This window comes from Oryzias melastigma, linkage group LG21 (assembly GCF_002922805.2).
Source record: "Oryzias melastigma strain HK-1 linkage group LG21, ASM292280v2, whole genome shotgun sequence".
NCBI classification, from domain to species: Eukaryota; Metazoa; Chordata; class Actinopteri; order Beloniformes; family Adrianichthyidae; genus Oryzias; species Oryzias melastigma.
Genome location: NC_050532.1, coordinates 15,595,024 through 15,605,370, shown reverse-complemented (window position 1 = coordinate 15,605,370; position 10,347 = coordinate 15,595,024). Strand labels below are relative to the sequence as shown.

The 10,347-nt window shown below is 37.7% G+C and overlaps 1 protein-coding gene across 1 annotated transcript in view; it reads left to right on the top strand.

The window, feature by feature from the left end:
* LOC112155138 (receptor tyrosine-protein kinase erbB-4) overlaps window positions 1-10,338 on the top strand; it is a gene marked incomplete in the record, with an annotated part of 293,012 nt that extends 282,674 nt beyond the window's left edge. Inside the window, 5 exon segments of the mRNA XM_036209624.1 lie at window positions 745-915; window positions 2,041-2,272; window positions 4,315-4,440; window positions 4,604-5,215; window positions 5,848-10,338. Of these exon segments, the coding sequence (XP_036065517.1) occupies window positions 745-915; window positions 2,041-2,272; window positions 4,315-4,440; window positions 4,604-5,215; window positions 5,848-5,852 (1,146 nt within the window).
* Window positions 10,339-10,347: the final 9 nt, after the last annotated feature.

Sequence of the window (10,347 nt, the reverse complement as noted above, 5' to 3'; positions counted from 1 at the left end):
TCAAGGATTTTGGGTGAAACTTTTGGTTTGAAAAATACCATTAGTGTCACTAAATTAGGTCTGATTTCATATTGGTTTGTTAGATTTATATATTTCTTGCATAGATGGACCCCAAACTTTAAAGTTAACTGCTTTTTCCTTTAATCACTGCTGACATAAAACTAGCTACTACTACGTTTGCTGAATTGAGACGATCCTACATGGTAGAGGGTGTCTTTTATTTTGAAAGAAAGTCATGTAAACCTGTCAAAAGTTATAAGCTATTTCATATTTGGAAAAAATGCTATTTTCTCTTTATATTTTTACAAAAAACAATAAACAAAAGCTTGAATATATTTATCACATTAGTGTTACTAACCTAAATAAGTATCTTATTTCCCTAAAAAGGGGTTGCTGTTAGTGAGAAAAGGACTCAAGTGGCTCTTAAAGTGTTAAAAATTCCAGATCTCTGGTCTATTCCTACGGGTCTCAAACTCTAGTTCTTGAGGGTCAATGTTCTAACCTGCTATTAAAGCTCCTTATTGAATAAACACACCTGATTCAGGTAATCAGCTGCAGATAAGGCAGGATTTCTTAAAAATCTGCAGCATGTCGGCCCTCGAGGCCCCCCAAGCCCATCACATTACAAGCTTTTCTCTCTTCCATTATGGTTGTCCTTGTGGCCCTTCGAACATGCTCAAATCATTAGTTTCTCAAATAAAATGACACAAGGACACTTAAAGCCACATAATAATATTTCTTTAGGGGGACGACCGAATGAAGCTGCCGAGTCCCAATGACAGCAAGTTTTTCCAGAGCCTCCTGGAGGAGGAGGAACTCGAGGACCTGATGGATGCAGAGGAGTACTTGGTGCCCCACTCCTTCAACATTCCACCTCTGGCATACACGCCTCACTCCCGCGTGGACTCCAGCAAGGTATTCTATTGTAATTTAGGAACCTGGAAATATTTCGGAGCCCAGAGAAAATAGAAAACAATGAGATATGTGCATCAAAATTTCGATATTATAAAATTCTGTATACAGGATAAAGTCAATGCAGATTACTGGTTATTTAGGTGAATACATGCTGTTAATTTTCAATCTTCATTGGCTGGATTTCTTTTAGTCCCCCATATTTTTGTGACTCATGAACCAATGTTCAAAATTGCCTACTTGGACTTATTTAAAATAAGCTTTTAAGTATATATCATTTTAAAAATGTGTTCTTCCCCCAAAACTGTAGGCCTTTAGGATACTCTGGAAAGTCCCACTGTGATCATCTTCTAATCTTTTGTAAAAGTGTTTCCAGTGGTCTTTTTAGCCAAAATAATAAAAAATATATTGTTTTCTGGGTCAGTTTCTGCAGAGCGGCAGGAGTTGGGTAGAAATTTTTCTCTGAGATTTGGGCAAGATCCTGTCAGTAGCTGATATTGACACCTCAATGCTGTCATTTTCTATCCTTTCTTTGTGTGGGTATTTCTCTTACTTCAAGCAAAACAGCCATGACATTGTTAGTTTCATATTTCCCTGTATGTTCTAAGATTGAAATCGAAGGAAAACAAGGTGAAAGTTTATGTGCATTAGGAAAAAAAATAAAATAAAGGTACAAAAGCAATGAAATTGCAGCTTCTGAGAGGCTCTTTTTCTTTGACTGCCACTACAGGTTTAAATACACACAGCAGGGAGCAGGCGATATGGTTACTTTATGCTTCTGCTGCAAGGAACCTTTTAATTAAAATCCTTTTTAATTAAGTTGTTTATGCTCGCCTTGCTGTTATGTCATTGTTAGGTCCTGCTGTTTGTCTTCACTGCCTGTCACTTTCAAATACAACAGACGAAAAATTGAGAAAAACATTTGATGTATTTAGTGTTTCTTTAGACACTAAGTGTTCTCCGTTTTTCTTTTAAGCTGCAACTTTCATTATTTTATATTCTATGCCCATGCTGACTTGTTTTGAACATTTGATCTTCTACCTCCATTCATTTTGGGAACCAAAGTGGTTATTAACATCACTCATCCCTGGATCTGTTTCTTTTTTTTTCTTTTTCATTTCCTCACAGACCCAGTTCAGCTGCCAGGATCCCGGTGTGAGTTTAGAGGACATACTGGCCTCCCTCCCCAGAGCAGTTCCACCCATGTCTGGAGGAAGCCTTTCTCCACAGGAACTTACTTCTGGTAGCAGGTTTGCTCACGTCGGCCCGGATGACCCTCGCTGTAACGGAACGCTGAGGAGGCAGGCCTCCCCGAGATCAAGCAAGATCATGGCTGGTTCGGCTCTCGCTGCAGGACAAGGTGAAGTAAAGTCGTGTATGATGGTGTAAATGCTTGAAACCTTTTTTAATAAACGCAAAAAATGAAAAGGTGATTTTAGTATTTAAATGAAGTTGACTTAATATTAACTTAATATTTAAAAGAATATTTGTGTCCTAAAATTCACACTTGTGCCTTTGAAATAAGAAAATCTTTTGTGTTCCTACATGTAAAAAAAGAATCAGGGTAAAATGTCCTCCATGATGAGGGTTTTATTTTTTTTTTTTACTTCAATTTTCCTCTTACAATACTGTCAACATTTAGGAAGCTCTTTTAATTCATTCAAAACATACTTGTCATTGTTTTTAATTTATTTTCTGTTTAAAGTGTATGCATTATGTTTCATATTTTGTGCACTGTCATTGGATGAATATGGAGAAGTGGGGCAGGGGCGGAGCTACGGCGAGAGGCAAGGGGAGGAGCTACCCCCACAGCAAAAGTTTTGCCTCCCCAATTTTTGAGTCAATATTAACATAACTGCTGAGAAAGATCAAGAAATCATCATTATAAGCTTATTTAAAAATTGTAAATGCTTAAAGAAGCTTTGAATAAATGAAACAGTTTGAAATACACATTTTTGATCCTTTCATTTGTTATGACCATCCACCCTAATGTTCTTATTTGCCACCCAACCAAAGTTTTATGCCCCAACAATTTAGAATGTTGTAGCTCTGCCACTGATGTGGATGTATGTGAATGTCTGTCTGTAAAGTGAGACTGTGAACCACATTATTGTTTTTTTTTTCTTTTTTGCTTCTCATTTTCTCTCTGATTGTAAGTAATGGGGATGTCCCCTTAAAAAAACAAAATGTTTCATGTCAAATCCTCCTCTGAATTTACCTTTTTTTAAATTTTTTTATATATAAAATAAATAAATAAATAACACTAATAGGATGAAACTTCCAAAATAAAAAAGTAAAGCACAAACCAAATGCACTAGCTGTGTTTACATTGCAAAATGTCTTTAATCTGATCAATGATCAGATTAGAATTGAACTGTGTACATGGGCCCTGAAAACTTTATCCAGTTATAAAAAAAATTACATTTACCACACGTTTGATCAGAATAAACCATTTTGACAAGAGCAGAACTATCTAAAATACCACAAACGGCCGTAGAAGAAGTTGTAAACAAAAAATGCTGCAGCATAAAGCGAGAGGATCTTATGAGAGTGCTTTTATTAATATTAACATTATTATTTTTAAATGTCATTTTACTCATTATTTTATTAATCTGTGTGACCAGTGCTTTATTCTTGGCCGCACAGACCTGGAGGAAGGGTTAGGGTTCCAACAACATTTATCCTTGAACGCTCTTAAAATCCGTGTGGGCAATGTGCATCCTGGCCGCACATAAACACATGCGAAAACATCAGCTTTTATTTTGTCTGGACAGAATCGGGAACACAAATTCACTTGGTTATTTGCACGGTTGAGTCTCAAGACTGCTTGAACTCCAAAAGCCCCCTCCACCCGCTCATACACCATCCCATAATTTTCACGAGAAACATGGTTTCCCTGAGTCCAGAGGCTCGTAAACACAGAGCAGCCGGACAAACTGCACTCATAAGCCTCCTCTGGAGCGCACACCGTAACAAGGACCCTCCCCTGCTCGTAGAAATGAAGCTGCTCTGCTCAGAGACACGGTTCTCCTTTGCCAGACAGTTTGCTCGTGCAAAGCTGCTGCCGGCCCTGTTCCGGAAGCCTCCTCTGGAGTGCCACACCATCTACGTATGACGTGAAATCCTGCGAAGTGATGACACACAATCCCAATAAATGGTTTACACACAGCACGATTGGATCAACAATCAGCATAAAATAATTTGATCAGAAAGACCATTTTTAACCGAATGAGTCTGATCGGGTCGGAGTATTCCATTGGCATGACTCATTTTTATTCTGATCCGGCTTTTATTCTGATTACTTTTGTTCATCTAAACACAATGTACATTTAGTCTGGTTCGTTCATTTTTATGTGCTTTAGACTTCTGTCTTTCTACTTTTTTTGGGTTTTGCTTCCCAAGGTGGAACAGAGGACAGCAGTGGGCAGCGTTACAGCGCCGACCCCACTGGTGCTTTGGCTGAACGCGGTGCAAAGGATAAGGACAAGGATGGCTTCGTAGCTGCTATGAGGGACAAGAACGTATCAGGTTCAGTCACAGTTTTAAAAATAAAAAACTAACTTCAAATTGTTGTTCAATCTGAAGTCGTCTAAATCTGTTGTACAAAGTAAATAAACTTAGGAAAAGTTTGTGTGTACTAAATGGCTCCTGGTGTTTGCTAAACTACTGCACGCCTTCTCTTTTTGGTTAGATTACCCCCACCCCGTTGAGGAAAACCCTTTCGTTACACGTCGCAGGAATGGGGATGCCCATGTGACGTTCGATGGAGCGAGTTGCCACACCCTGCATTTGGCCAGAGCAGCTGCAGCCCCGAAAAGCCAGCCCTCATTCGGGGATGATTACGTCAACGAGCCACTGTACCTGAATACATTCCTTAACCCCGGGGACAAAAGCAGATTGGCTGTTGCTAGCTTAATTTCTACACCTTCTACTGTACAATCAGTTCAGCAGACAGTGAATCCATCAACCTCAAGCCACAAAGTTTCCAGCGCTGGATATGTAGTAACCCCTGGCCACCTTCCCCACTCGTCGTATCCGTCACACACCTTACATCCAGGACATTCAGGAAAAGCTCCGCATTCAGACGTCACCAGCAACACCATCATGTTGGAAAAGAAAGGCAAGAAAGCCACTTTTGACAATCCAGAATACTGGCAGCACAGTCTCCCTCCCAAGTCCTCATTGCACAACCCCGAGTACCTGCAGGACTGCAGCACTCGTTTTTTCTACCGGCAGAATGGACGCATTCGACCCGCAGTGGCCGAAAATCAGGAATACTTGTCCGAGGCTGCTATGAAAGCAGGTAATGTTTTGCCTCCCCCTCCGTACAGGCAGAGGAACACTGTGGTGTAGTGACCCACCTGTAGCACCCGAGGGCTGAGAGATGTGGTGGAGATTAATACTCCTCTCTTTTCCATGACGCACTTCTTCTTCTTCTCCTTCTTCTTCTTCTTCACCGGGATCGTCCTTGCACCTTTCCTGAACACTTCTGTGATTGCAAATCTTGTAGTCTGAAGATCTGCCTTTTCACGAAAGAGCCGTAAAAACTGTCACTGAGAGCCTCAACTGACACGCTGACCATCTTTACTAACTTTATTCTCTGTGATGATCCCTAAAGCAATTGTAAGCAAAGCTGTGAGAATGAGTTATGTCCTGGAGGAATACAACTGAGCATTAAAAAGAAATCAATAAAAAACATAACAAATTAGAAATAGAATTACACCTACTCAATGGGGGATTATTTCATGATGTTGCAGCAGTACTTCATGCACCCTTGAAACTCAAATCAGCAGAGTTTAACTTTTTTTTACTGGTCCACCATTATGATTCATGCATTCATCACACCAGCTCTTGTTATGGATGGACCAAGTTAAGAAGTCTGAAGGCTTGACAAACCAACAATAACTATTCATCAAACTTCCTTTGAAAACGCAGACTGACAGATGAGCCTGCTGCCCGGGGAAATACTTTATGATTTGGAGTGACCTTGTGCTGGAAGACGGAGTGTGCTGGCGGAGGCTGTGGCACCAAGTCACCTGGTTGAGAGCGTGTTATAGATGATGGGAGGACATTTGGTTTGTGTGGATAAAACACTTTAAATCTCCCTATTTTTATTTCATGACTTGAATATACATTAAAATAAATGTGCCAGTTAAACAAACAGCCATATCAATATTCACTTAATGTGATTTTTTTTTTCTCGTTTGAATGGTATTATCAACTCTTTGCAACTTTTGGTACATTATTAAGTCATAAAAATTGACTTACCCATTCTTTTTTTCATTAAGAGTGTTATTTAGGTATAACTTAATTAACTTTGACTCAATTTGAAACAGACTTTGTGACATGACCTTAGCTGTAAGAAAAAATAGCAATATCGTACCACTTATCAGAAAGAAAAGATCCTTGAAGTCTTTGAGACATGGTGTGTCTGAAAGGCATAAAAGCAGTTTTGAAATGCACTTATGTGTATTATTGAAAACAACAATCCTCTTGAGTGACTCACAATCAGGTCTCTTGTGTTTCGGAGGAGCACATGGAGGATCTGCAAGAACCTCTCTACAGAAAATGTTTAATATATAACACGGTGAGGGAATGGGACTCCTGCTTTTTTAATGCTTTTAACATCCTTCGTGTGACATGACGGTCTAGTTTCCTAATAATGATGGGTGATACCACACGTTTTTAGATTCAATACTATACAGATTGTTCAATACCAGTCACTGATAGCAAATACTGCTAATTTTTTATTGGTGGTACCATCAAAAACTGGCCCGATAACAACTTTGATGGTTAAAACCATTACCAAAAATATAAAATCACCTACTGAAGGGTAACACCCACAACTCACAGCTCCTCTGGTCATGTGACTCATGGGGCAGTTCACTATGATGTGGGCAGGGGGGTGTTCCAGCAAAAAAACACTGGAGTAATTCACTTAATAACCAAAAATATCTAAAAAGGACACACGCACTATTATTTTTTTCATTTATTAATCAGTAATTTATGGGGTAGTCAGTACCACAATTGGTGATGTACAGGAATCTATATTAAGTATCAATATTCTCATCACTGGTTTCTAACTTTCTGGATTCATACAGTGTCATTACATGGTATTCTTACCTCCAGCTTGCTGTTATGGTTAAATAAATACAGAAGCATAACGTAATCCCAATGACAAAATGAAAACATGGGTGACTAATAATTGATTTAATATAGTTAATACTTCAATTTATTTTTAGTTTTATTTTCATTCTACTCACATAGAAGCTCCACTGTAAAGATTTGAACAGGGTTGACAAAAATTGTACGTTTTTCATCTGAAAATAGTGGTTACTCATGACATCAGCATGTGTTAAAAATGTAGCTAATTGAAGAGAAGCTACTTTTTTCATGATGTTAGCGGAAGCATCGAAAACTAAAAACCTGAATTTGTAGTAAAACTGACAAACAGGATTCTACCTCATTATTAATATTAGGATATTTCATTTTTTATTCACACTCATTCACTTTCATATTTAGACTTTCTTTAAATGGGTTCCTAATTTTTTGACTAACACTCACATGAAGGTTTTTATTTTATTTGCAGTAAATTTAAATCAGATGTTCCAGATTTCATGTGTTACCTCACTTCAAATTGCTTTAAAATTACATTATTTTTCTTTTTTGGCACAAATAATCATCACTTTGAATGAAGATTTGGTGGACAGTAATGCATGGTATTATCGTGACACCTACCATACAATTATTATGGTGGACATTACTCAGATTTATAAATGTACCGAGTGCAACAGAAGGCATGATAAAAGATAACCCAATGTCATGAGTTTTTATGTCATGGGCTGAAACATTTACGACTCTAAAATAAAAAAATATGACCCAAGATAACTTAGACTGACAAGAAAATAAAATCATATCACCCTATTGTTGTGCATGGTAGTCATGTTGTCATCTTATTGTGAAAGACGGTAACATTTCACAGTAACAAAATGAGACTGCCTAATCCCTGTACATGTCCCACTTCTGATGAACACTCCAAATTACAAGCACTGTTACACAACTTTGTGCCTCTCTATTAAATATTCAGATAAGCAGTGCGAATGATTTACAAAGCACAGATGTTGCCCTGGTAGTATTTTTTCTGCCTCTTAGGTTTTTATGGAGGATCATTTAAACCCAGTTGAGTTCCAGCTGAGGCACAAGTTATCAAATCATAATGGGACATTAAACCTATTAAGAAAGTACAATTAAAGATTAGTGCCATGTAACTACTGTAGACACGCTGATGAAATGTTCATTTTTTATGCACACCTTTACTGAAAAAAAATAGTCATTTTGGGCTTTTGTTCTGCTGATATTTCAAATAACCTACTTTAGTTTTGCTAATGTGTTTCTGTCTTTTGTTTTAACTTTTTGTAAGTTCTTGTATTGTATTTTCCAGAGTATAAGTAGCAAAAAAAAACATACTCAAGACGAAAAATATATATAAGTTGCTTCAGAATATAGCTTGCAATTTTAAGAAAAAGGTGCAATGCTTCTGAACAAATTCGCCAATTTAAATGTCAAATTCTCGTCCACTGGCTCTTTTGACGCTAGTCAAATTCAATGTTTGTCCAAAAATGTGTTCATGAATCAGACGCTAACCTCAATGTAAATAAGAAAAAATATCATAAAGTTCAAGATGAGAATAATCAGATTCCTTTCTATGTTTGTTTTGTATGCTGCTTTTTCTTCTGCGTTGCTGTTTGTAGCAAATACTGATATACCCACCTACAGTGCCCTCTAGTGGTTGTAATTGAAAAAAAAAAAACGCTGGTTATTACTAGGAAAATGGTAAATATATGAACCTATTTATGTTTTTTAAAAATCCCATTTAAGTCAGCTGTGAGTATAAGTCGCACCCCTGGCTAAACTGTACAAACAATGTGACTTGTACTCTGAAAAATACTGTACATGTTTTGTATTTTTTTTCTCCCAGATGTGTCAAACTGCCACTTCACAGTTGGAAAGTTCTGAAAATGTATCGCCCACCAGGTGTTGGTAGCAGTGCTTGTAGACCACTATACGTCCAAGTATGTAAAAGCAACAAGAACACCAGAGAGTCCCCAAAAAGGTTTTGAAATGGGCCTCTGTGGAAAAGTAAAGCCATTCTGGAGGAGAAAACCTCCCATTGCTCTCAGCCAGTAACCATCACAGGAGGCTTTTAACTTTCCAAATGCTAATTCATCCACTTTCCCTCTTGTTGTTCTGCTGGGAAATCATTCCACCGTGAGGTTAGAACCGGGGTTTTTAGCATTCAAGAAAGGTTACCCACACAATTCATCAATATAAGTTAAGTTAGGAGAAAAATGTCCGGGTGCACTGTAACATGAAAGGGGGAGGGAGGGTTTAAATGGCACTCTTTGTTATTCCTCATGGGTGACGGGTTGGATGATGTGTCACAAACTCTGTTCTGCTTGCAGATGCAGTGGCACATGGAGGGCAGCCGTGTAGAATTATTTCTTTCAAAATAATGTTTTGATAGTCATAATAATGGAAAAAAGAAAACAAAAAGCCCAAAAGAAGTCATGAACAAATGTAAACATGGGTCATATTTTATTGTGAGAATATGTCATGCCTCAGAGAAAAAGTGAATAAATTATGTAAAGCAAGCATTCATTTAAATAGCCGGTCATGCTGACTGCTCACTCGGAAAATGGTCCTTAAGGAATTTTTGAGTGTTTGTGAGCTCATGTCTGTGTTAAAGGACTAGACGAAGACATGCGAAAATAACGAGAAACTGTTTTATTCTGACATTTAAACAAGTTTTATTTTGATTTTTTTTTTCTTAGTGACCCATGACTGTATATAGAGAACTGGACTGAGTCACCCTTTCCCCTTCATATTCCAAATAGGAACTACCCGCTGGCTCCAAGAAATCCTATAGACTTCTATTGAGAAATAAACAGCTATAACTCAGGACTATAAACAAACTTACTTACGATTAGCGACAGACGTTGCCATAGAGACGTTGACTCGGACCAATCCCTGTCATCTGACTCCATCATGGTGACATTCATAATCCGTAAAAATGGCTACTGAATTGGCTTCATTTCACTGGAGCTGTAGGAAAGGAATATTCTACTGATGGCATCACATCCACTCAGTCCAGTTCTCTATATACGGTCATTTATTTATTTATTTTTTATATATAGTTTTAAATCAACTAAGTTATACTTAATACATGTATGGAGGAGGATGTCAAGGTCATTTTCAAGTTTTGCATCATTGCCAAAGGAGATTAAAAAAATTAAAATCAACAAGTTTAGATCTTTTATATTTAGTGTTCTAAGAAAGCTTTAGTCGGTCGGCTTTCCCATGTCATGAATAAATAATTTACAATAATGTTGTAATTTTCATCTAACACAAAACGAAAATGTTCATGAGGCTGCAAGC